Source organism: Ochotona princeps, chromosome 20, assembly GCF_030435755.1.
Source record: "Ochotona princeps isolate mOchPri1 chromosome 20, mOchPri1.hap1, whole genome shotgun sequence".
Lineage (NCBI taxonomy): Eukaryota > Metazoa > Chordata > Mammalia > Lagomorpha > Ochotonidae > Ochotona > Ochotona princeps.
In genome coordinates this window covers 3,889,331-3,915,120 of record NC_080851.1, presented here as the reverse complement: position 1 = coordinate 3,915,120, position 25,790 = coordinate 3,889,331, and the positions used below count along the sequence as shown (strand labels likewise).

The window sequence follows — 25,790 nt, the reverse complement described above, 5'->3', positions numbered from 1 at the left end:
GCAGGAATGGGGCCTTTTGGCCTAGCGGGGTGGGGCGGGGGCAGGCTGGCCCAGGCGAGTGGGGTGGTGACCGGCAGGAATGTGGGCTGGATCTGCTGCGAGAGGAGAGCCAGGGAGATTATCCCCGGCCTGGGGCGGAGGCGGCCAGCAGGGGGCAGCATGAGGTTTACAGAGAAATCAAGGGAGGAGGATCCCAAGACCAGACTGCCAGTTCCGCAAGTCGGGCAGATCTCAAGGTGCAGCTCAGTGGCTGGAGTCAGAGGAGCCCCGTGTCCAGAGACCTGCAGTCTCACACTGAGGCCCCAGTAGTGGAAGGTGGCAGAGAAACAAGCTCAGAGGCCTCAGAAGAGCAGGTGTGAGTGCTGGGTGTACCATGACCCCTGCACATGGGGGCAGACCCCCTCCAAGGGCCTGTGGGAGGTGACCCTTCATCTCTGTCTCTTTACAGGTGTGGCTTAGCTCCTGTCTCAGACTACCAAGTCCCTAAGCGACCTGAATCCTTGTTTGCAGAGCCACAGCACCAGACTTCACCGAGGTCGACAAGCCCACCCTGTCTGCACCCGGATGTCTCCCTGCTGCTCATGGTGGCTCTACCATCAGACAAGGATGGAGCACCTGTGACCTGTAGAGCTGAGGCCCTGGAGACCAGGGCGGAGGTGGAAGGCATCCTTACTGTGGTCACCGCGGGGAAAGGAGCATCAAGATGCCTCTGGGGCAGTCAGCTTGGTGACCTGGTTCGCGTCCCTGGCAGATATGATCACTGAAGTCAGAGATTGAACACGTCATCAGGAAATCTGCAAAATGCATGCCCTGGGGAAAGGTGGGGGCCACTTGGTTTTCACAAACAAGGGTAAGTGAGATGGAGGAAGCCAGTGGCTTAGGATGGAGGTGGGCAATGGATCAGCCACAGCAATGAGGCCTCCTCTGGATCCTGGTTCAAGCCAGTCATCCGTGAGGACTATGGCAGGTGGTAGAGTTCAGCATCGTGCCCCAGGTTAGGAACTGTGGCTGAAACTTCCAAATAGGGGAGAGGAGAGGAGGGGCTCTTACTTTCCTTCTAGAAATATTCTGTGAGACATCCCTGGGAGGATAGAAGCAGCTGTGGACGCCCAGGTGGAACATGAGGGGCTGGGAGTGGTGGGTGGTGCTCACATGTCTGAACTGGCACCCACCATCACGCTGCTCTCCATGCTTGGCCCTGGCAACTCCCTCCTCATCCCCAGGGAGCGACGTTCATGTCCATCGTGCAGGGATGGGACAGTGTGCCGGGAAGGCTGGGCCGGCAACACAGTCGAGCCAGCCCATCTGGAGGGCAGCTGACTCCCAGAGCGCCCAGCAGGTTATGTAAGAGAACATTCACCACCCCCTCCGGCTGGGGTCCAAGCTCGCCGACAGCAACCTCCTAGCCTTCTGTACTTTGTGCAGTGAAGCCCAGATTCAGGGCCCACCGAGATGCTGGGCCCAGACTGCCACCGCCTGGAGGGATAGCTGAGGGTGGCTTTGGTCGGGGTATGTATCCCTGGAGTCCCCTGCCTGCTGTCTGTCCTGGTGCCTTCCCCACGAGCCTCACCCCCAGTTCTAGGGATGGCCACCCAGCCTCTCCCTGACCTCTGTCAGCGGTATGGAGCTCCCACAGCCAGTCCAGAACTGAGCACAGGTGGGCCATCCACACCCAGGCTACGGGCCTTGGGACAAGCCACCTGCTCCCTGCAGGGACTCCACCCTGGAGCCCCGGGAGCCATAACCACCTGTCTTAGCAGGAGAGCAGACCCCAGGGCCTCCCTGTGGCGCTGGCATATGGGTTCCACCTCCCAGGACTGGGCATGTCGCCTCATGCCGAGCACAAGGGCCTGCTTCTTGCGACCAGGGGAGGGCGCCCTACCCGGGTGGGCCTGTCTACTGACCACACCTCCCAGGGCCTGCAGGCTCACTGCACCATGGTTCTCTTGAGGTCGCTGCTCATGAGTCCCAAGTGGGGACAGACGGACCCTGGCATCTGCAGGGCTGTGGGTGCAGAAACGGCCAATGGATGTGGGGGGATGCAGACAGCAGGGGCTTTGTGGGAGAACCCCTCCTTGCCTGCAGGAAATCGGGAACAGAGCCTGGGCAGCTGTGGTGCTACCCTCTCCAGTGTGCAAGCTGCACACCAGGGTCCCCGCAGCCTGGGACAGCTGCCTGCCTCTGGCTTGCTTTGGCTGAGCTCCTGGCTTGGTTTGCAGACAGAAGAGAATGTGAATACCTCACTTGCCAGCTGGCAACACAACTGCTACCACCAAGAACGGGTCTCTCTCTCTCTCCCTTTTAAAGATTTATTTTACTTATTTGAAGGACAGAGTTACAGAGAGGGGGCCATAGATGGACAGCTCTGTCATCCACTGTTTCATTCCCCAAATGGGCTAGGTTGAAGCCAGGAGCCAGAAACTCCAGCCGGGTCTCCCACAGGGGTACAGGGGCCCACGCACGTGGGCCATCTTCTGCTGCTTTCCCAGGCCACAAGCAGGAAGCAGGAGGGGAAGTGGAGCAGCTGGGATACAAGCATTGCAGTTGGCATCTTAAGCTGCTGTGCCACTAGGCCGACCTGGAGTTGGTACTTACTTGTGCTACTCCCTGGGATTTCATGCTGAAGGACGCCACATGTTGGGGCTGAGGGAGCTGCAAAAGCAGAAGCAGCCAGAATCTCTGGAGGCTGTTGGGCTGCCGTGCCAGCCAACCTCTAAATCTTGTTTATGTGAGCAGGAATGAGGTCCTGGGTGCTGGGACTTTCCATCAATGACAGCCAGCCGAGGGGCTCAGCTGCCTTAGGGAGCTCCTGGTGGATGACGCTAACTGAGCTGGAAGGGGCTGACCCTGCAGGCTGCGGGCTCTTCTTGCAGCAGCTCTCAGATGGCTAGAGTCGCAGCACCACAGAGGCTTTAGGCTATGGAAGTTTGATACGGAAAAAGTGGTACAGTTTGATAGGAACTTGGAGACAGGCAGGGAGAGAGAGCTCCCATCCCATCTGCTGGCCCACTTCTCAAATGCTCCCATTGGCCAGAGCTGGGCATGGGATGCTGCCAAAGTCAGCAGCCATGAGCTCATTCCAGTTCTCTCTCATGGGTGGCAGCAGGACTCCAGCCCCTGGAGCCACCACCTGCTGCCTCCCAGGGTCTGCGGAAGCTGAGTCGGGAGCCTGAGCTTGGAGCTGGAACTCTGTATGGGCTGTGGGCATCCTAGCTGCTAGACTGAACACCCACACAGCTCAGAAATGTGTGTGTGTGTGTGTGAGGGAGAGAGAGAGAGAGAGAGAGAGAGAGAGAGAGAGAGAGAGAGAGAGAGAGGTGTGGGGGAACTGTCTATGGAGTAACTCTCTAGGACCTGCATCGGCCACCCGTGTTTCTTCCATGGGTTGTCTGTCAATGGTCATTCAGCTCTCTTTAAAGGTGGAAATGGAGTTGAATGAGCTTTACAAGCGGGAAGAAGTCTCCTTAGCAGCTACTCTTGATAAAAAACCTGCTGTTTCTCAGGCCCCATGGTACAGACTCATCACAGCAAATTCTTGCCCGTTTCCTGCTCAGCCCTCAGTGCAAGGCAGGGAGCAACGGGACTCGCTGCGGGTTGGTCTGAGCTTCAGGGCAGGCCATCGGCACCATTGGGGCTCCCAGTTTTTGCTCTCCAAGCCAAGGCCCACGAGCCTTTTCTTCTTCTTTTTTTTTATTATTATTATTGGAAAGCTGGATATACAGAGAGGAGGAGAGACAGAGAGGAAGATCTTCCATCTGATGTTTCACTCCCCAAGTGAGCCGCAACAGGCCGGTACACGCCGATCCGATGCCGGGACCAGGAACCTCTTCCAGGTCTCCCATGCGGGTGCAGGGTCCCAAAGCTTGGCCCACGAGCTTTTTCTTCAGTGCTGTTTGCTTTTGCATTCCAGTGCCAGCATACTGAGAAACCCAGAGGGTGCAATGCGCATCCCCCAAGTCCTCTGTGCTTGCTGGGAAACTCCCCAGCCTGCGTGCGCTGGCTGGTTGCCTTCCGGCAACTCCGAGGCAGGCAGGCGTCTGGAGTTAATTTGGATGAAAGCATGGGGCAGGGCCGACCTGGTTTGCCACCAGAGCCCTCTGACTTCACACGGTCACATGCCCCCTTCCCGCATCCCAGCTCCCAGGGCTGCACACTGACTCATCGGTGCTGGCCGCCGGCCCCCCGGCTGCGGTGTGTGACCCCACCCCAGCATGGCTCCCCACAGCTGGGCCCGCAGCCTGCCCTGCGGTCAGTGGAAGGAATTCGCCGCGGCCACTGGCCTGTGGAAAATCACATGCGGGTTCCAGGCTGCCGGGAGCCACGAGATGGCTGTGCCAGGCACGGGGCTGATGAGATGCCGTCTGCAAGAGCCCAGACCGCCCCGCCTCCTGCGCCACCCCCTCCACTAAGGGCAATGTCCTAGGCCACACAAAAGGGAAACCCCCTAGGGGTCTGGACCTTTTTCCTTTGATTGCTGGAAGCTAACCCAAGACAGCGGCAGGGCAGTGTCTGGGATCCCAGGGTCCTACTTCCAGGACCCCTGAATCCCTCTCAAATGCTTTTGAAGCAGGTTCACATGACAGGGCCCCATGGTGTATGTATGCGGGAAGAGCAGCAGACAAGGTCAGGGGTCACCAGCAAGTGAGCGGCAGGGTCAGGTGCAATCCTCACACCTTTCAAGGCCAGGCTAGAGCTGCCCCAAGAAACACGCTGTCTGCAACAGCCGCTGGCCACAAGCCACCCCATAGCGGTCAGGGTCAGGGCCATAGGGTGATGCAGCATGGCCTCCCTGGCATTTCCTGATCAGACTGGGGTGAAATCAAAGTTCTGACTCACATCTGGTTGGCAACATTCCCTCCCCTACCCAAGGGGCTAGGAGGCCAGCTGTGCCCACAGCCCTTGCCCTCTAGCACAGCCTGAGGGGCCCGGGAAGCCCCACCCTGAGCTCTGGTGGGTAGCCCTCTGCTCCAGGCCCTTTCTGCCAGCCCCAGGCTCCTGGCCCAGGGAGGCTTGCAGAATCCAGGCCTCATCCTGACCTGGGCTGTGCCCTTGGGCAGTGTGGCTTAGCCCTGTGCTCCTCAGCTGAGGAGGGGTTCCCTGGGCTCTGCAATGCCCCTGTACCAGGCAGACCCCGCCCCAGCTCCACCGCCTGGCTCTTCCAGTCTCTCTCTGTTTTCCCTGGCTGAGGATGTGGGAGCCATTCCCAGGAAGCCCTCACCAACTGCCCCCTCCCACCTCAGCCATGGGGACAACAGTGAGTTCCCAGAACAGTCAGGCAGGGGCGATGATTCAGACATTTGCAAGGGTGCAAGCTGGGCCAGGGTGTGGGAGCCTGACCCTGGGCGCTGCTCGGAGAGTCCAGGGACAAGGCAGGGCTGGGGGAAGGGCAGGGCTCTGAAGGCCAGGGGAGACCCGGTGACCAGGACCAGGTCTTGGCACAGCTGTCTTGTTCTTCCTCCTCGGTGCTTCCCTGTCTGCCATCCTGTCACCTGATCTCATCCCTGAGCCTCATGGACCACCCTGGCTTCCTGCTGACCACCTCTGACCTGGACCCAGGGCTCGGCTGCATTTTCTTGCTTGCTCCTTCCCGCAGGGGGTCCAGCGAGCTCTGGCCCAGGTTCACCCTGGGGAAGCTCACGGCCCACGCCAGGCACAACTTCTCACACTGGCACTTGCAGTACAGGACAGTGGCCAGAGCTCTTGTGACAGACTCTGGCTCACGTCCGGGGCGGGGGGGGGGGGGGGTGCCCTCGCCCAGCTCCTTTGTCAGGGCCAGCACCTCTGAGGGAACTTTTGCACCTGCCTCTGACTGGGAGCCGCCGTCTCACAGTACCACACAGCCCTGAGTGGCTGGCTATGTGACAGCACAGAGGACACCCAGGCCTGTCAGGCAAGGGCCCACAAAAAGTGAGGAATGGGGGTGGGCAGGCCCCGGAGGCAACGTGAGGTAAGGGCGTGGGGCTCCTACCTTTCCTCTCCCCAGTCCCTGTGTCCTGGGTGCCAGCCTCCGGGTCCTGGGACATCCCTGCAGCTCGCACTGCGCCCAGCGCCCAGAGTGCGGCGCCGACCGGCTCGACCCCCCTCCCCCCGCAGCCCCTCCGTCGGCGCCCGGCTCCTCCTCCTCCTCCTCCCTGGGGGTGGGGAGCCAGCTCCGGAAGCCCCGGCGCGCCCCGGCCGCAGCCAGCGCTTTGGAGAGGACGGGAGCTCACCACGCCGGGCCGGAGTGCACAGCCGCCAGGGCCGCGGATCCCGGACCGCCCAGTCCCCCGTCGGCCCCGGAGAGCCGCGCGCAGACTCGGCAACCCCCGAGGAACCCTTCTCCGGAGCCCCCTGCACCCGTCGGGTCCCCCCTCCCCTGCACCCCTGTAGGTTCCTCCCTCCGGAGCCCCTTGCGCCCCCTCGGGTCACCTCTCCTGCCACTCCGGGGACCCTCAGTGACTATGGCGGTGGCGCGCACCGCGTCCCTGCTTGGCGGCCTCCTGGCGCTGCTGGCGCTGTGCCCCGGAGGGTGCCCGCAGACGGTGCTGACCGACGACGAGATCGAGGAGTTCCTCGAGGGCTTCCTCTCTGAGCTGGGGCCCGGGACTCCGCCGGAGGACGACGTGGAGGCCCCGGCGCCGCCCGAGCCCACCCAGCGCGGCCGCAAAGCCCAGGCTGGGGCAAGGCCAGGGGCGGCCGCTGGAGGTGAGCTGGGGCGGGACTCGAGGGGCCTGCGGGGCTGGGCGCCTGCGGGACACGTGCATGTGGGGTGAGCCGTCACCACCCCGCGGGCTCCGCCTGTATGCGGGGAGCACAACGGGCTCGTGCTTGGCTTGTCCCTCTGGACCCGGGAGAGCAGGTGGGGAAGGGCCTGCTGGGGACCCTTGCCCCAGGAGGCGTGCAGGTGGCAGAGGCAGTCGGGCTCGTCAGAATTACCGAGGTGAGGCATTGTCCAGGCACGCGGGGAGCTTACGTAATCCGCGTCCATAAATCTTGGCGGTCTTCCTGGCAGCCAGTGTGGCGGAGGGTCTGGTGATTCTGTTCTCAGGACACTGAGAGGCGCCGTCGTTCCCGGGGTCGCGGCACCGGCACCTACAGTTGCCTGACTGCCCTCACCTGGCTAGCTGCCGTTTTGTCATTGCCAAGCGCCCTCATGCTCCCTACCCCTGAATCTCCCACTCTCCCGTGGCCGACTCCCTCCCCAGGTCTGGCTGGGAGGTGGGGGTGGTTCACATGTGTGTGCTGAGTCTAGCACAGAAAGTGCCCTCCCAGTCAGAGTGGATTGTGGGTTCCCCTTTAGAGGCTTTGGTTGGGGGTGAGGGTCTGTCCATGAGGACCGAGTCATGGTGCTAACAGCCTGTGACTGGCAGACTCAAGCTCAGGTCAGGTCCCAGCCAGGGGCGAGGGACATCCCAGGCCTCCTGGGTGGAGGGCTACCATGGGGCAGAGTTCTGCTAACTTGTCTGCCTCTTGGCCAGCCCCTCCAGAAAAGGCCAAAGACAAAGGGAAGAGAGGGAAGAAGGACAAGCCGCCCAAGGCCACCAAACAGCCCCTGGAGGAGTCTCCCAGGCTGCCCAAGATGCCCAAGGACAAGCCGCCCAAGGCTACCAAGAAACCCAAAGAGAAGCCACCCAAGGCCACCAAGAAACCTAAGGAGAAGCCGCTCAAGGCCACCAAGAAGCCCAAAGAGAAGCCACCCAAGGCCACCAAGAAACCCAAGGAAAAGCCACTTGAGGCCATTAAGAGGCCCTTGGCAGGGAAGAGGCCCTCTGTGCCAGCCCCCTCAGAACCCCCGGAGTGGCCCCTGCCCCCGCCCCCCAGCCCCGGCCCGGAGGAGCGGCTCTGGGAGGCAGGTCTGTGTGGGCGCCTGTGGACTTGAGTAGAGCAGCGAGGGTGAGGGGGTGCTCCGGAGACAGCAGCCGTGTACCCTGGGCGCTGTCTCCGTGGGGCCCCCTTACCTGCCCCTTCTGGGACCTCTTGTTGCAGGTGAGCCCCCCACACATGTCTGGCCGAGCCCTGAGGAGGAGTCGGCAGCCCGTGGACAGCCCCAAGAGCCACGGCCTGGTGAGTGGCTGCCGTCTGCCCCAGCCCCCAAGGGGCTTCCTTGAGGAGCATGGGCCTGGTCATCAGGCTGGTGCTGTCCCCTCAGAGGTGGAGGAGGAGACAGAGGTGCCCACACTGGACTACAACGACCAGATCGAGCGGGAAGACTACGAGGACTGTGAGCAGGCTTGGGGTTCCGGCTGGCGGCGCCTTGGAGGGTGCAGGAGGTGGGGGTTGGCTCGAGCTCAGAGCCCGCCTGCCTGCAGTTGAGTACATCCGGCGCCAAAAGAAGCCCAAGCCGCCCAGCAGGAAGAGGCCCGAGCGGCTGTGGCCCCAGCGCCCCGAAGAGAAGGCCAAGGAAGCTGAGAATAAGGGTATGGGGCCAGGGGTCAGGGCGAAGGCCACAGCCAGGGCCAGGCTGTGCCTCACTCTCCCATTCCCCTCATCCAGAGCCCCCTTCGGAACCTCTGCTGCCCCCGCTGCCCCCTGACTACGGGGATGGCTTTGTGATCCCCAACTATGATGACAGTGAGTACCGCATGGGAGGCACATGTGATCCAAGGTCAGGGCCAGAAGGAGCCTGCCTCGCCCCACCTGCTGTCCTTCCCCCAGCCTGCCCTGGCTTAGCTTTGGCCCCGCCTGAGGCCCACCCCGCCTCTCTGGTCTGTCCACACTCGAGGCAGCAGCTGCCAGGCCCTCACCTGGTCCTGCCCCAGGTCCCTGTCTGCCTCTCAAGTCCCCTCTCCGGCCCATCCCAGGTGCTTGCTGTCACGTCACCACTCAGCCCTGGGGCCTCTCCCTGCCTGCACCCCTCGTGAGGGCCAGGTGGGCACACGCCCCGCCTCTCTGTGCTGTGCTGTCTGCACCCCTGGCTCTGTGGCTGTTACCTCAGCCATCTGTCTCCCCATAGTGGACTATTACTTCCCGCCCCCACCGGCCCCGGAGCCTGATGCTGAGCAGGACACCCACGAGGAGAAGGAGGAGCGGAGTGAGTGGGACGTGGTAGTCCCTGCAGTGGGCCGGCCCTTTCTCCCCGCACCCTGCCCACAGAGTCCCAGGGCTGGATGACCAGCCTCTTGCCTTGTATCCTCCAGAAAAACCCAAAAAGCAGGGTGGCGGCCCCAAGGAGGAGACGGAGGACAAGTGGACTGTGGAGAAGGGCAAGGACGCCCAAGGTGCATGGTTGGACCGGGCTGGGGATGGCAGGCCAGGGATTCCCTCTGCCTGGAGTTGGCATCACCTCCTGTCCTTGTGCCCCCAGGGCCCTCGAAGGGCAAGGAACTGGAGGAAGAATGGGCGCCCACAGAGAAGATCAGTGAGTGGGAGTCAGGCAGGGGTGGGGGTGCCCAGAGCCCCTTCTTGCTGTGCAATTTCTGTCCTGGGGTGAGGGGTGTCCCTGGATGCGGCAGCTTCATCAAGTAGCAGCCTGGTTCTGGCCCAAGGTCATCTGCTTCAGGGGACAACAGGGGAGGAGCAAGGCCTGTGTCACCACCACAGGCATCCCTGTCCTGAGGATGTCATGTGAGCCTCCGTGCCTGGAGCAGTCACAGCTGCCTGGGGTCTGGCGGGGTGAGCTGTGAGCCCGGCTTGTATGTGTGTGTCCCCAGAGTGCCCGCCCATCGGGATGGAGTCCCACCGCATCGAGGACAACCAGATCCGTGCCTCTTCCATGCTCCGCCACGGCCTGGGGGCACAGCGTGGCCGGCTCAACATGCAGGTGGGTACCCTAGCTGTCATCCCAGTGGGGCGAGGGGCTCCTGGGCCCAGGCTCAGCCTCCTGCCACCCCCCAACAGGCCGGTGCCAATGAGGATGACTACTACGATGGGGCCTGGTGTGCTGAGGATGAGTCGCAGACCCAGTGGCTTGAGGTGGACACCAGGAGGACAACCCGCTTCACGGGCGTCATCACCCAGGGCCGGGACTCCAGCATTCAGTGCGTGGCCAGGGCAGACCCCAAGGAAGTGGGTGGGGTTTGTGGGATACCAGGAAGGCCAGCGAGGGGCCTACCCATGCCTGCCAGGCCAGAGGTCAGGGACAAGTCCTGGCCATAGCCACAGCCTCCAGGTCCTTGGGGCCCAGTTGGGGGTGGCACAAGGGGCGCCTGCGGCCTACAGCTGACCAATGTCCTGCCCCCGCACAGCGACGATTTCGTGACCACCTTCTTCCTGGGCTTTAGCAACGACAGCCAGACATGGGTGATGTACACCAACGGCTATGAGGAGATGGTGGGTGCCAGGCCCCCCATCTGCCCTCTCCCAGGCAGGGTGGGTTCTCAGAGGGGTGCAGGGCTGCTCTGAGGCCTGCTCTCCCCAGACCTTCCACGGCAACGTGGACAAGGACACGCCCGTGCTGAGCGAACTTCCAGAGCCAGTGGTGGCTCGCTTCATCCGTGTCTACCCACTCACCTGGAATGGGAGCCTGTGCATGCGCCTCGAGGTGCTGGGCTGCCCTGTGTCCCGTGAGTGCTGGGGCCTGCTGAGGGTAGGGCTTGGGGCTGGCCTGGGTGCTGAGCAGCAGGCTCAGGGCTCTGCCCTGTACCCCTCCACAGCCGTCTACAGCTACTATGCACAGAACGAGGTAGTGGTCACAGACGACTTGGACTTCCGGCACCATAGCTACAAGGACATGCGCCAGGTTGGGAGTGCGTGTCCCAGGCCCGCTGGGTCCAGGGACTTGGCCTTCCTGTGTAGGACAGGGCCTGGGACGGGCAGGGGTTATCTGTCCCTGCACACGCAGGAGACAGGCAGCGGGAGGGGCCCCAGCAGTGACCTGACATCCTGCCCCAGCTGATGAAGGTGGTGAATGAGGAGTGTCCCACCATCACACGCACATACAGCCTGGGCAAGAGCTCGCGTGGCCTCAAGATCTACGCCATGGAGATCTCGGACAACCCCGGGGAACATGAGCTAGGTAAGGCCTGCAGACATGGCCATGATGGTACCAGGGCTTCCCCTCTGCCCCACCCCTACAGGGCTTTGTGCCTCCTCCCCCCACTGTGGGCTCAGGCAAGGCCCTGGCGCTGTAACTGGTCCAGCTCTGAGAGGCATTGGCCACCTGGGGCACAGGTCTGTCCTGTGGTGTCTAGCAGGCCTCGGTTGTCTAAGTGGCTGCCACGGCCCCTGCCCTCGCAGGGGAGCCCGAGTTCCGCTACACAGCCGGGATCCACGGCAATGAGGTGCTGGGCCGCGAGCTGCTGCTGCTGCTGATGCAGTACCTGTGCCGCGAGTATCGAGATGGCAACCCCCGCGTGCGCAGCCTGGTGCAGGACACACGCATCCACCTGGTGCCCTCCCTCAACCCCGACGGCTACGAGGTGGCAGCGCAGATGGTGGGTGGCAGGGGACCTGGCGGGAAGCGTGTGGCCGGCGCCAGGTCTGCTGCTGAGTTGGCTGGCTGTCTCCGCAGGGCTCCGAGTTTGGGAACTGGGCGCTGGGACTGTGGACGGAGGAGGGGTTTGACATCTTTGAGGACTTCCCAGATCTAAACACCGTGCTCTGGGGAGCTGAGGAGAGGAAATGGGTCCCCTACCGGGTCCCCAACAATAACCTGCCCATCCCCGAGCGCTACCTGTCCCCTGATGCCACGGTGAGACAGCAGCAGCCTGCTAACAGGGCAGGGGCTGGCGGACAGCCAGAGGGGCATGCATGAGAGGGGATTGGCGCTGTGTGAGGGGACGGTGGTGGTGCTGGTGCCACAATGACCCTGGCTGCCTCAGGTGTCCACGGAGGTACGGGCCATCATCGCCTGGATGGAGAAGAACCCCTTTGTGCTGGGAGCAAATCTGAACGGAGGTGAGAGGCTCGTGTCCTACCCCTACGACATGGCCCGCACGCCCAGCCAGGAGCAGCTGCTGGCTGCAGCCATGGCAGCTGCCCGGGGTGAAGATGACGACGAGGTCTCTGAGGCCCAGGAGACCCCTGACCACGCCATCTTCCGCTGGCTGGCCATCTCCTTTGCCTCTGCCCACCTCACCATGACGGAGCCTTACCGGGGTGGGTGCCAGGCCCAGGACTACACCAGTGGCACAGGCATCGTCAATGGGGCCAAGTGGAAACCCCGCTCAGGCAGTGAGTCGGCCAGAGGGGTCGGGAGGAGGGTCATGGCTCAGGGCAGGATTGAACACAGGTCTGCCTGTCCCTGTCCAGCCATCAATGACTTCAGCTACCTGCACACCAACTGCCTGGAGCTCTCCATCTACCTGGGCTGCGACAAGTTCCCCCACGAAAGCGAGCTGCCCCGTGAGTGGGAGAACAACAAGGAGGCGCTGCTCACCTTCATGGAGCAGGTGGGGCCAGGCCACATGGGGCTATGGGGGCACCTGAACCCTGGCCTGGGCGTGGGCCCTCCACACGCACCTCTTCTTTCTGCAGGTGCACCGTGGCATCAAGGGGGTAGTGACAGATGAGCAAGGCATCCCCATCGCCAATGCCACCATCTCTGTGAGTGGCATCAACCACGGTGTGAAGACAGGTACGTGGGTCACACCTTGGCCTGCCTTCCCCAGGTGAGGGGCTGGGGGCAGCCCACCCAGTCCCCCCTCCCTCCCATGGCAGCCAGCGGAGGTGACTACTGGCGCATCCTGAATCCGGGGGAATACCGCGTGACGGCACACGCAGAGGGCTACACAGCCAGTTCTAAGACCTGCAACGTGGACTATGACATCGGGGCCACCCAGTGCAACTTCGTGCTGGCCCGCTCCAACTGGAAGCGCATCCGGGAGATCATGGCCATGAACGGAAACCGGCCCATCCTGCGCATTGACCCCTCGCGCCCCATGACTCCCCAGCAGCGGCGCATGCAGAGGCAGCGCCTACAGCAGCGGCTGCGCCTGCGGGAGCAGATGAGGCGGCAACGCCTCCAGACCACGGCAGGCCCTGTGAGCCCAACGCCCCCTATGCCAACTACAGGCACCGTCCCTACTTCTACCCCCATCCCCACCCTGGCGCCCTGGGACTTGCTGCCTCCAACCTCAGCAGGCTGGGAGGAGACAGAGACCGAGACCTACACAGAAGTGGTGACAGAGCTGGAGGAGCTGGAGCCAGAGGAGTGGGGGGAGGAAGAGGCCACTGGCCCCACATTCCCCTTCACCACTGTGGAGACGTACACCGTGAACTTTGGGGACTTCTGAGAGCTGCCCAGGCCTGGCCTGGGCCCAGGGAGCAGCCCAGGGCCTGTGCAGGGACTCCTGCCACACCATGGGGAGCCCACATCACACCAATAAAACCAGCTCGTGACACCGACTGCCTTATCCTTGGCAGCACAGGGAGGAGAGAGCAAGTGCTGCCCATGGGTCCTGAGGCTCACAACCCAGTAGCAAACACACAGGCTTTATTTCCGTGACAGGGTCAGGGGCTCAGCCCCAGGCCGCCCAGGTCATCGTCCTCCGCCCCGAAGCCAGTGAAGCTGATGGGCTCGCAGGCCAGGCTGCGCAGGTTCACCAAGCAGGCTGTCTGCGTGATGCTGAAGTCAGGGACGGCCACCAGCAGCACCGTCTGGTCCTCGGGGCCTACAAAGCAGCCACAGGAGACCCCTCAGGCCTGGGGGCACATCAAGTGGCTCCCAGTGGGCACAGAGGCAGCCATGCCTTCAGCGGCCCACACCCTCAGTCCACCAGCCAGTGGCCCCATGGTGATGACACGGCTGTTCATAGGTCCCAGCCTGTCCATTCCTCAAGGGACCTTGCTCCCAGAAGATAGAACTTACCCCTGACAACTTTGGAGCCAAAAGTGGGGGTGTTGCCACAGAAGTAGACATGTGGGCACTCCGGGAAGATGAACGGGTCAGTTTTGTAGAAGGGGTAGCAACCTGTGGGGGCGCTGATGGCTCAGCAGGGCTCTGGTCTCCACACAAGCTCGTGCCAGAGCCGCTGGAGGCCAGCAACAGAGGCCCTGGTGGCAGTAACACTGCCTTGGGACCAGGTTGCCACATCCCTGCTGCCCGTACCCACAGTACTGGGAACCGTGCAGGGCCCTCAGTCCTGAGTAGGCCCTGGCTGGGCAAACAAGATTCCAAAGTAGCCAGAACAAGAATGGAGCAACACAGATCCATGCGGGAAACCCCATGGCACCCTGGGCTCCCCCAGAATCGATGTGCTGTTACCTAGGGTGTCAGGAGCTGTGGGACTGATGTGACGGACCCGCAAGGTCCACTCCAAGATTTCTAGGTGGTCCTCCATGCTGCTATACCGGAAAATGTCACTCACATTCTGGCCAGAAGTCCCCAGAAATCTGTAAGGGAGGGCTGGGCTGACTCCCAGTCCAGACAGGGGGTGCCCCACTGGGAGGGAAGGGCGGACTGGCAGGCTCTAGGCAGCCCTGCCCCCATGCTGCCCAGGATAAACCCCTGGGTTACTGAGTTGGTTACCTGACTCCGTCAATGGTGGCCTGGTAGGGGTTGGTGACCAGCTGCAACGTGGAGTATGCAGTGGCCAATGGGAACATGCAGGGGTGCAGGGGCTGCTGGGGGAGTGTGTAGTTGGTCGGATCAAATTCTCCTGGCATCACATCCACGGGTACTGAGGCCTGCAGGGCACAGGGCAGGGAGCTCGTGGAGCCCAAGGGTGCCCGGGCCTGCTCTGGCCACTCTTCCTCTGCCTGATCCCACCGGCCCCCGAGCTGCTCACGCTCAGCTGCAGGAGGATCTCATCCAGCATTTTGACTGCCTCCACGCTGGCTGCCTGGGTTTTCTTGGTGAGGTACTTGGCCTAAAGTAGAAGCCAAGAGGCCACTTGGCACCTGAGTGGGACTTGGGTCAAAGGGACACCCAGAGCCCACCAGTGAGATGTGGCCGAATCAGTCCACAGACCCCATACACTCTGTCCCCATCCCCAGGGAGCTAGGCCTGGACCCTCCCAGCACCCAGCACCCAGGCAGGCCGCACCTTGTTGATGGAATCCCTGCTCTGCGTGCTGTGGCTCAGGAGGTTGCCGGCCAGGATGACTCGGGACACGTGGGCGGCGCTGCACTGCTCCCCTTCATCTCCAAGCTGCCCAGTCACTACGTCCACCAGCAGCTGGGTGCCCAGCAGGCTCTCTCCACCGCCTCCGCCCAGCCCCAGCCCAGACACCAACAGCACAAACCTGTGGAACACAGGGTCCTGCAGGGCGCCAGGACGGAGGCAGCCCCGGTTTGGGCCGGGCCTCCTCCCAGGACTGCCCCTCACCTGTCTGTGTCGAGCGTAGGCACGGGCTGCTGCGGAGCCAGGTCGGCAAAGCAGTGGTCCTCCACCAGAAACTTGCCGTCATCCTTCACGGAGCCCAGCACCGCCAGGACCGTCCCTGGGGAGCAGGGGTGTCAGCATCTGTCACCCAGAGGGACAACACCAGTGGGCTCCCCTCAGCCTTGCCAGGAAGGCTCTCACAGAACTCTAGTTCTGACCCCTGCTGCCTGGGGCTACTGCCCCCATGCGGGAACAGGCTGTCCCCCATTGGCCACCCCCAGCCAGGGGCTCCCCACCTGTGACCAACCGGGACACATCCAGGCTGCCTTTCAGCTTGAGGCGCTGCAGCTCATCCTCCAGCACCAGCTCGTCATCCGGGTGGATGTACTTGCTCCGAGGAGGCTGCGGGAGCAGGTTGTGCTAGAACACAGGGACAGAAGGTGACCGTGGGGCTCCCTGGGCTGACGTAGGTGGCTGGTGGGCAGCCCCGGGGAAGCGTCCTTGGCCCAGCTGTGGGCGGTGCTCGGCTTCGTTGTCTCACCTCCTCGCTGATCTCGCGCAGAATGGAGGGTTGCAAGGGCATGGCCTTGAATAGAGTGCCCACCACACAGCACTTCTCCCCCGCCTGCAGCTCACACAACTTCTTCACTACCACACTGCTGCCTGTGTGCAAGGGGGGGCAGACTGAGACCGGGGAGCAGGCCGGGGAGGGGTGCAGGCTGAGAGCGGGGAGAGCCGCCTGGGGAGGGGTGCAGGCTGAGAGCGGGGAGCAGGCTGGGGAGGGGTGCAGGCTGAGAGTGGGGAGCAGGCTGGGGAGGGGGGCAGGCTGAGAGCGGGGAGCAGGCTGGGGAGGGGGGCAGGCTGAGAGCGGGGAGCAGAATGGGGAGGGGGGCAGGCTGAGAGCGGGGAGCAGGCTGAGAGCGGGGAGAGAAGCTGGGGAGGGGGGCAGGCTGAGAGTGAGGAGAGCAGCCTGGGAGGGGTGCAGGCTGAGAGCGGGGAGAGCAGCCTGGGAGGGTGCAGGCTGAGAGCGGGGAGCAGGCTGAGGAGGGGGCAGGCTGAGAGTGAGGAGAGCAGCCTGGGAGGGGTGCAAGCTGAGAGCGGGGAGCAGGCCGTGGAGGGGTGCAGGCTGAGAGCGGGGAGAGCCGCCTGGGGAGGGGGCAGGCTGAGAGCGGGGAGCAGGCTGAGGAGGGGGCAGGCTGAGAGCGGGGAGAGCAGCCTGGGGAGGGGTGCAGGCTGAGAGTGGGGAGAGCAGCTGGGGAGGAGGGCAGACTGAGAGTGGGGAGAGCAGCTGGGGAGGGGTGCAGGTTGGGAAGGAAGACAGCCATAAGAACAAGAGCTCTGGCTGCCGAGTTGCTCATGAGAGGCCATGGCGGACTAGCACAGGGAGCAGGCCCATGAAGGCAGGCAGAGGAGGATGGGGGTGCAGGCTGAGCAGGGAGCAGGGTGGCTCCCATGGGGACTGATGCAGAGTGCCACTCGCTAGCCTGAGCTCTGACACCAGTGTGTGACACACTCCCACTCCTGTGCTTCCTCCCCACATGCTTCATGCCCTGAAAACACCCCACTCCAGCTCCATGTGCATCGACCCCCAGTTCGATCCCTGCAGCGTGCCAGCTCTGTTCCCCCAGAGGTCCCAAGGCAGCCTTCAGACACTAGCTTGGGATGGAGTGGGTGGGCCGAGAGCCCCTAAAGCCCCCAGGAAGGGGTTCTGATGCGAAAGCTGCGCTGAGCTCCACCTGCCTGGTGCTGGGACAGGGGCTGTGAGTAAGCTAAGCCTCAGCGACAACAACCTCACTAGGCAATGGGACGGACAGGAGATGAATTAAAAAATGACTAGAGGGTTGGGAGGGCTGGCGCTAAGGTGCAGCACGCCAAGCCTCCATCTGCAGTGTCAGCATGCCATGAGGGTCAGCCGGAGTCCTGGCTGCTCCAATTCTCATCCAGCTCCTTGTCCAAGGTCTGGGAAAGCAGCAGAGGATGAAACAAGGACTTGGGCCCCTGCACACACGGGAGACCCCGCAGAAACTCCCGGTCCCTGGCTTGGGTCTGGCTCCACCCTAGCTGTTACGGCCATGAACGGCAGGTAGAAGACAGAGCGCAGGCTCTTTCTCTCTGTGACTCTGACTTTCAAACAAACAAATCTTAAAGAAACCCAACATGGAAAGCCCCGCGTACAAATCCTAAGGCTAGGACATGGGCATCACCCAGTGCTACCAGGAGGACATGGGGTCCCACTTCACACCCCACAGTGTCTAACTGCAGTTGGGACCACAGGAAGAGATGGGGACGAGACAGTGGCCTGCACTGCCCGGGGACAGCAGGTCCACAGCCCCAGTACAGGGAGAAGGCAGCAGCAATGGAGGGGTGCTTGCCAACCATGCCTGCCCCCCCGCCAAAAGATGGGGTAACCCGCAACAGGACAAGGAGGACCACTCCGTCTGCCACTGCAGCAGCGGGCAGCGTCCAGGAAACCCACAGATGACTCCAGTGTCCCTTGCTACACAGTAGAGAGCCCTAGGTGGGGAGTGGTCAGGCTGCCAGGGTAGCTGAGCAGTGGGCTACATCAGAGACATGTGGGGGCTCCAAGGGAGGCACCCCCCCACTCACTCACCCCAGAGCTGGCGCGCCCGTGCCACCAGGAAGGGTCTCATCTGACCAAGGCGCGTGGCATAGATGTGGGCGTACTGCCGGCCGAAGCTGCGCTCCCCCAGCCGGAAGGGCTGTGAGGCATTGGTGTAGGTGGCCACAGGCACACGGGCGAAGGTGGCATTGGAGGCCGATGGAGGGGCCAGCAGAGTGTGGGCACGCTGGGCGGCCTGCTCGGAAAACATGGCTGCGTCTGGCCAGCGGTGGAGGGCACTGTGGGCACACAGAGGTATCCCTGCCACCGTGCCCTCAAAGGGGAGAGAAGTGGAATGCAAAGGGGAGCCCCAGGCCCCTCCACCTCCTCTGCACCTGCCCCTTCTCTGGCGCTAGAGCAGCCTTTCTTTAAGCAATGAGCCTATGGTAAGAGTGTCAGCTTCTGCTAAGTAATCAAAGCCAAAACCACAGTAGAGCAAATCGGCCACCAGGGCTCCACGTCACCCCACGGAGCGCCCAGGGCCGCCGGCTCCCTACCTGGGGTACCCCTCTGGCCCCCTGTGCTCGGGGTCCCCACTGAGCTGCTCAGGACTCTGCAGGTCTCCACGCCACCCCGTGGAGCAGAGCGCCCAGCGCTGACAGCTCCCTGCCTGAGGTCCCCTCCCGCGCCCCCACTTCAGATCTGGCCTCTCTGCCGCCCACCGCGGCGTCTGCGGACGTCGCCCACGCCGACCGGCCCGTGGCTTCCCGCGCGTCTCCCCTGCCCAGGCCGTGAGCTCGGGCAGGCTCCCGCGCGCAGCCCCGCAGATTCTCGGAGGACGAGCCGCCCACGGCCGAGGGCCGCAGTGAGGACCCCCGGCTACTCACGGCGTCCTCCCGTCTGCTTGTGCTTTCTGCGCGCGGGCTCGGGACTCCCGAGGCCGGTCCCGAGCGCAGCCCCACGCGGCAGCGGCGGAACACTCCCGACCCTCTGGATCGCAGGCGCGACCCTCCCTCACGGCCGCCGCGACCCCGCCAGACACGCTCCTCGCGCCGCCCGCCGCATCCCGCCGATCCCCGCGCGCCCACCCCGCCCTCGCGTGTCCCGCCAATCGCCGCCAGCTCCGCCCCACTCTCCAATCTCCCTCCGCCCGGGTCCGTGCGTCATCGTGCGCCGGATCCCGCCGGTCCCGTGCTGCACTCCCCGGGCGCCACGCGAAGCCACGCCCCCGCCAGTTTCCCGGGCAACGCGAGGCGGGGAAGGGCGGGACGGGCCCCCAGCTTACCCCGTGCGCATGCCTGGAAACCCGGAAGGGGGCTGGGTCCGGGAGCCGGAGAGGCCCGGTGCACGTTGGGCCGTGTACTGGTCCCAGGGCAGGTTGTAGTGCTGGAGAGGCGCGCGACTCCCTGGCGTCTATGCAGACCGGTGCACCGGAGCCCAGGCGACGGTAACGAGAGGAGGGTCTGGAACGGGGCGGTTGCGAGCTGGGCGAGAGGCGTGGTGCAGGGTCCATCCCTTCGGCTTCTCCCGCCAGCCCCTGCCTGGAGCCATGGCGGGCTCTTGTGAGGTCGTTGTGGTAGTTCAGGCGTCCGCTAGGGCTCCTTGGGGAATGCCTTGGTGAGGCGTCTATGGGGGGGGTTGTGCGGATGCTTTCAGGGGGCTGGCGTGAGTCCGCGTGGACCTCCAGTGGGGAAGGGCCGCGCTCCGCGTGGCCCTGGCCGGTCGGTGGAGCGCCAACGCTGGACACGCGCTGACTCCCCTCTCTCCCCCCAGGGCTGCTGCGTGGGACTCGAGGACTCCAGCCCGCCGACCTTGGGGCTGTCGCAGCCCCCTCCCCCGCCCTCAGGCCTCCGGCCTTGAGCTCAGAGCCAAGGCCTGCAGACCTTGAGCGCCCCTGCCGCCTCCACGTGAGTCCGCTGTGCTGGGCAGTCTCCTCCCAGCAGCTGCGCCGTTTGCTGTTTCGCTCTCTCTGCAGATCCGCAACATCCGTTTTAGTACCACCGCTGTAGGGGAACCCGAATTTTCAGCATGGGTTTCCTTAACTGGTTTTGGGGTCTCTGGACTTGGCTTTTCCCGGAGACAACACCTAAAAGTGTTAAGGACTCTACTTCCGGGAGTGCCGAAGGCCCCAGGAGCCCGTGGCAGGAGCTGTTCTCAGAGATTTGCAAGATCAACGCGTTCGATGCTCCCGACTCGCCCCTCGTGAGAGGCAAGGACGTGGGTGACTCCGTCCACGGCACGTTCGAGCACTTGTGGAGGAGCAGGGAGCACAGTGAGGCCGGCTGGCTGCTCCTGGCTTCCCTGGACAAGGTGCTGAAGGAGAAGGAGGAGCTCCGCGAGATGGTGGCCCGGCTGCAGCTGCGCCTCAGCGACCTCCGCGTCTCCAAGAGCGTCCTCGGGGAGAGTCTGCTGGCGTGCAGCCGCAGGGCCGAGGTGGCCGAGAACCAGACACAGGCCCTGGCCATTCGCTTGGCCGAGCTGCAGCGGAAGCTGAGCGCCCGGCCGCGCAGGGTGTCCGCGGCCAAGGTGAGGTCGCTGGTCGGCAAAGAGTGGGATCCGGTGAGCTGGGATGGGGACGTGTGGGAGGACCCCGGAGCAGGGGACGCTGAGCTCCTGAACTTCGACGGGGCTGGAATGTCCCTAGAAATGGGCCTCCCGCCCCCCAGAATCATCCCCACCGGCCACGGGACAGCCACAGCTGTATTCCCGCTCACAGGTTCCCCGGCCGCGCCTCTGTGGACCTTCCCGCCTGTGTCGCAGGGGCTTCACTCCGCTTCCCCGGAGGAGGTGGTCCCGGCCTTCCGGGCAGTGGGGGTCGCGCAGGGCTCGGGCGACTCCCCTCCAGACCCCCCAGCGGCACCCGTCTCTCCGGCCAGACCAGCGGCCAGACCCAGTTCACAGCTGCCCCCGGAGGTGGAGGCCGACAGTGTGAGCCCTGAGGCGGGAGGCCGCAGCCCCCAGGAGTTGCTGGAGCTTTCTGATGGGTACAAGCAGAAGTCTGAGGAGCCGGCCTGGGAGTGGATGCTCAGGGTGTGGGAGAGCGGTGGGAAGGACGTCCACTTGACGCGTGCCGAGTTTGTGGACATGGGTGCCCTAAGCCGAGATCCTGCCTTCAACGCCGCCGCCCAGGACGTCAAGAAGGGCTCTAACAGTTTGTTTGGCTGGTTGGCCGAGGCATGGGTCAAGAGGTGGCCCACAGCCAGTGAACTGGAGATGCCCGACCTGCCGTGGCTCACCGTGGAAGAGGGCATCCGGAGGCTGAGGGAGATCGGAATGGTCGAGTGGCTTTGTCACTTACGCTCGACTCCCCTACCCTGGGAGGGGCCTGAGGATACGCTCCTGAGTGCTGCTGTGAGAAACCGCTTCGTGAGGGCGGCCCCCGCGTCCCTGAAGAGCTGTGTGGTGGCTCTGCTCTGCGGGCCGGGCCTCACTGTGGGCACTGCCATGGCACAGCTGGAAAGCCTGAGCGCCATGGGCATGATGTGACGCTGGAGGCGTGGCAGGGGCCACCAGCCGGCCCTGGGCCATGCGGAGCCCCAGCTGGGTATAGCTGCCACCATAAGCAGCAGAGACAAAGCAGCACTCAGCATTGTTTCGCATAGATCTATCATGATGTTCCAGAAAGAGCCCAGATTTTATCTTAATCTAAGCAGAAAACTGTTTCAGGTCAAGTAAACAAAAGACTCCCTTGGGTCATGAAAACAGACTCACAGCCCTCAGCCAGTTCTGAAGACCGAACGGAGAGTAGGCTGGCCATTTGAGGCAGGTCCTCCCGGTTCATTGCTGAAAACATAATGGTAATCCTTCTGTCCTTCCTGCAAAGAGACCTGCGGCCTTGAGCCAGGCTCAGTGCGCGGAGAAGGCAGTGCTCAACTCCTCTGGGGACTCGGCTCTGGCTCTGAGCTGACGTTGCTTCCTGGAGACCCGAAAAGTCGCTGTAGCCTTCAGGTAGTATGGGGGCCATGGGACGAGGAGATTTCAGCTCAGGTCTGCCTCGCAGTCGCACTGCTCTGTGGCCGTTTGCCGGATGCCGGGATGCCGGGATGCGTGCCTGGAACAGGTGTACTTGCAGCTGGCAGGATCCCTGTCGGTCTGCTCACTTGTGGCGTGAGCCTAGCATGGCGGGACAGGCTGAGCGGAAGGCAGGATTGCTGCCGGTAGCCTGGAACCAGAGCTGCATGTCTGGAAGGGCTGCGGAAGTGAACTTGGAGCACGCAGGCAGCAGGGCTGTCCCCACACTCGCTCGTCATTCAGTTCGCCTGTCCGCCCTGGAGAATGTCAGTGGGTTATCTGGAACTTTTATGAACTGTGGTGATTGCAGTAGGAATTGCTGTACCTGATGCAGTTTGCTCCTTGAGCAACACCTGTTCCCTGGCAAGGCTAGTGGTACACCTTCCCTGCCCTGCCTGAGGGGTGTACCCACTCCCTGGCCCGTGTCACTGCAGCTTGCAGCGTCTGTCTCCTTTCCCCTGCAGTCCTTTATCCTGATTGGACAGCAGGAAATAGAAGGATGGGTGTGCGGGTGCACCTGGGATTCTGTATCCTAGAGAGGGGTACCTCACAGGCAGCCCCTCTGGGACATCGCTGAAGGACAGGGCCGACTGCAGGCCGGTGTACCCAAGAATGGCTGGATGTGTGCTTCCACATCAGCCGGTGAACCGTGGCCAGCAGTTCAGCCGGATGGTGAGGGACTTGGAACAAGACTGGAAACTTAATGGTCAGGGCATGAGATGTTGTGGGTGAACTCTCCAAGTGGGCGGAGGACGTAAAGATGTCTGTGCCACCGAGGGTGGCCTCAGCGGAACCTGATGTGTGCATCCCAGTCACTCTGCAGTCACCCATGTCATAGCTCAGAGGAAGTCGGCTTGGCTGAGACAGGTTGTGTGTGGGTTCAGCTGTAAAGGCTTCTTTAACAAAGACATATCGGACCAAGCCAGCAGTGTGCCCAGCCTGCCAGCAGCGGAGACCAGTGCCACTGCCCGAGGTGAGCATTCAGCACCCTGGGGCACAGCTGTGTCCCTTGGGCTGCTCCCACCGTGGGTGCAGCAGCATTTGGTCCTTCCTGGAAGAGCACTCTGCTGCAGCTTTCCTCCCTCGCCCAGGCACCGATTTTCCCAAACCTACCGTCTGTGGACTTAGCCTACCATCTGCCATCACAGTTATGGCGCCAGCTGAGGCAGGGTCCTCCAGAAGGCTGTGTATGCTTCCAACCAGTGTTTTCTCCTGTGGCCAGCACTGGTGGGTCCAGGAATTAGGGCCGGGAGTGATGCTGGTCATCACACACAGCAGTCCACTGGTGAGATGTTGGCCTCTTCCTGGAACTCCATGTTCTGCTGGTCTGGCCTCTGATGCCAAGAGACACTTCCGCCTGCAGCCAGAGTGGTGTTTTCATCCAGCCCGGGGAGACTGGTGCCTCTGAATCAGCAGCCAGGGTTGGCTGGGGTGACCGACCTGGACCAGCACTCCCCGGAGGAGGTGAGGAAGAGCAGATGCGGCAAGCGAGAGACTGCTTAGTACTGCTCTTCCTTTAGTGCTGTGTCCCTGACCAAGGCTGGTGGGCAGCGGAACAGCCGGACTGTTCCAAAGCAAAGATGCGGGTCACCCCAGGAGGTGGAGGACCAGGGTCAGGTGAGGTGTTCGCTGGAGACGGAGGATTAGGATAGGGGCCACTCAGCAGAAGACAGCTGTCCTGAGCAGAGCCCTTACGTGAGGAGTGCGTCTCTGTGTATATGTGTACTAAGCAGTGCCTTTGTTTTCATTCTCTTTCTCTTGTAAAATAAAATCATTGGCTGTTCATTGGCTTTTCTGACAGTGTTATTAATATTACATCAGTGTCTGTCATGGGGTGTCGGGAGAATAGTACCACCCAAGAATTTCACCCCCGGGGACTTCTGACATACTGGCAGCTCTTCCCCTTGGAGCTCCCCTGGCCATGAGCCGCAGGTCCTTGTAGGTGTCTGTCGGAGTGTCCATCTGCCAAGCCCAGCTCTAGTCTACAAGCACAAGTTAGCCTCTTGTATAGGATGGGTCTGTAAGTTAGGGCCTGGGATTCTCTTAACTTTGTGCTCACTTCAAAAGGACAGTTTGGTCATGTGCAGGACTCTCAGCTGATGACAGCCTGTGCTGGGCTGCTGGCAGGGGGTGTGGTCCCCAGGCAGCTACCTATGGCTGCCCTGAGGTCGGGGGCAACCAGGCCATGCTGACCTCACGGCTGGGAGGGGCAGAGATGCAGAGGATGCCAAGAGAGTGTGTCGGAGGGTAGGAGGTCAGGGGGTCCTCGTGGAAGGGTGGGAAGGGTGCTGCTGACGGAGGAAGGGCAAGAGGGGAGATAAGGGTCTATTTTGGAGCCGCTTGGCTTTGCATGTCAGCGGCGCATCCTGGAGGATGATCCACAGACTGGAGAGGTCGTTCTAGGCGCCCGGGGTGGCAGAGACCGGGCTGGGAGCCCTGCAGGAGTGGGAGGAGCGTTGGCAGGAGAGGGCATCTAACCACACTCGGGCTCCTGAAACCTATACACCGCTCTGCCGCCTCCTGCCCGTCTGGCAGCCAGGTGATAGTCCTGGCAGTCATGGTGGGCTAGGATTGTGTTCTGCTGTGAGAATGCAAGGCTGCAAACAACAGCGGCTGCTGCAGGTGCAACCCAAGTGGGCAGAGGAGGGGGTGGTGTGTGAGGCCCGCATGCCCTGAGCTGTACCCCCCATAGTCCCAGGGGGACGTGCGTCAGGTGGCAAAGGGCAGTGTGACATTTGTCTCCTAAGGGGAAACTACCACACCTGGGCTGCACCTGCAGGTGAGTGCAGCTGAAGGCTAAGTCTGGGCCCAAGCCCCAACTGAGCTCCTGGTGGTGCAGGGGCAGTGTGCAGCCCAGCAGACCCCCCAGGGCTGCAGGACCTTCCTCCCCACCTCCAGCAGGACTGGAGCCTGTGCTTCTGTGCAGGAAAACCCAAGCCGGAGCACAGGCTGTGCCTGGGACGCCTCCCTACTGCCCCACTTCAGCTGACCAGAGCCTCAGGGTCGCATGCTCCTCATGCCAGGCAGGAGCCGGGGAGGGCCGCCTGTCTGCTCTCTTATCAGCTAGAGAAGAGAAGAATGTGGGACTGGGGGTAGAGCAGGACCACTGCCATGTTGGGGGCTGTTGGTGTTACAGGGTAGGATGTGTACCACGGGAGCCAGGCGGAGCCCCGCGGGGCACCTAGCCAGGGGCTGGCACTGCCTGGGGTGTCCCCACTGCCCCTGCAGGCCTGGGAGTCCCCAGGAGGGAAGATGAGGCCCCATTCGTACAAGCTCCCACCAGCCCAGACATCTTTTCCAGGCAGGGAGAAGGGCTAGCAACGGCACTGGCCGAGCAGGCTGTGGAGTGTGTAGCAGGCCTGGACATGCATGCTCTGCCCCTTCCACCCCATTCTCCAGGGAAGTCTGGTGACAACATGCTCGGGGTGGCCACCTGGGCCTGCTGACTGCCTTCCCCAAAGGGGAAGTAAGCAGCACTCCTAAGACTGGCACTCAGCAACCCAAGGTAGGGATGCTGGCCCCCACATCCTCACGGAAACTGTCCAGGCTAAGGTGGGGCCCCGAGTGGCCCGAGGGCTGTGTCCATGGGCAGGCTCATGGGATCCAGCCTGGGCCACATGGGACTCCCAGGAATTCAAAACTCCCTGCTCACCGCATTTGAAAGGGAAAAAAGTAGATGAAATTAATTTTAGCAGTACTTCAGCATGTCCAAAACCATGTTGCTTTATTTAGCAATACCTTAACGCACTCTATCAAAAATATATCATTTTGACATTTCAACATATAATCAATATGAATGTTGTTAATGAAGTGTTGGGTATACTCCTTTGCACTAAATCTTCAAGATTGGGTGTGCATGACACACTTGCCTCATAACCCAAGTCACACCGCCAGGAGCCTAGGGTTCCTGGAGCCACAGGAGTCAGTGGCTGCCTCAGTAGGATCTCCCAAGTCCTCATCTTGGTCCGTTTCTCTGTTGCCACACGGACATCCACATATACCACGTGCTACATGCCATGCACACTTGCACATACCACA

General features: G+C 62.5%; 3 protein-coding genes across 3 annotated transcripts; 2 read left to right on the top strand and 1 right to left on the bottom strand.

Annotated features, from left to right (window-relative positions):
* The first annotated feature begins 6,147 nt into the window (after positions 1 to 6,147).
* Positions 6,148 to 13,259, top strand: AEBP1 (AE binding protein 1). Its single transcript, XM_004582503.2, has 21 exons — positions 6,148 to 6,684; positions 7,458 to 7,832; positions 7,966 to 8,043; positions 8,129 to 8,200; positions 8,289 to 8,396; positions 8,473 to 8,550; positions 8,933 to 9,010; positions 9,117 to 9,197; positions 9,284 to 9,337; positions 9,630 to 9,739; positions 9,817 to 9,956; positions 10,164 to 10,248; positions 10,337 to 10,481; positions 10,572 to 10,657; positions 10,810 to 10,933; positions 11,155 to 11,351; positions 11,429 to 11,608; positions 11,739 to 12,090; positions 12,169 to 12,308; positions 12,394 to 12,493; positions 12,577 to 13,259. Exons 1-21 carry the CDS (start codon positions 6,441 to 6,443, stop codon positions 13,149 to 13,151), a joined length of 3,402 nt encoding a protein of 1,133 aa, XP_004582560.2. The 5' UTR covers positions 6,148 to 6,440; the 3' UTR covers positions 13,152 to 13,259.
* A 75-nt stretch (positions 13,260 to 13,334) lies between these two features.
* Positions 13,335 to 18,788, bottom strand: POLD2 (DNA polymerase delta 2, accessory subunit). The gene is made up of 11 exons (XM_004582262.2): positions 18,629 to 18,788; positions 17,793 to 18,040; positions 15,723 to 15,844; positions 15,478 to 15,601; positions 15,185 to 15,299; positions 14,903 to 15,101; positions 14,646 to 14,726; positions 14,387 to 14,544; positions 14,123 to 14,250; positions 13,727 to 13,828; positions 13,335 to 13,529 (listed from the first exon to the last, which is right to left on the bottom strand). The coding sequence occupies exons 2-11, from the start codon at positions 18,010 to 18,012 to the stop codon at positions 13,369 to 13,371; spliced, it is 1,410 nt and encodes a 469-aa protein (XP_004582319.2). The 5' UTR covers positions 18,013 to 18,040; positions 18,629 to 18,788; the 3' UTR covers positions 13,335 to 13,368.
* A 148-nt stretch (positions 18,789 to 18,936) lies between these two features.
* LOC131482733 (Friend virus susceptibility protein 1-like) lies at positions 18,937 to 21,462 on the top strand. The gene is made up of 2 exons (XM_058678042.1): positions 18,937 to 19,188; positions 19,515 to 21,462. The coding sequence occupies exon 2, from the start codon at positions 19,770 to 19,772 to the stop codon at positions 21,225 to 21,227; it is 1,458 nt and encodes a 485-aa protein (XP_058534025.1). The 5' UTR covers positions 18,937 to 19,188; positions 19,515 to 19,769; the 3' UTR covers positions 21,228 to 21,462.
* The last annotated feature ends 4,328 nt before the right edge of the window (positions 21,463 to 25,790 follow it).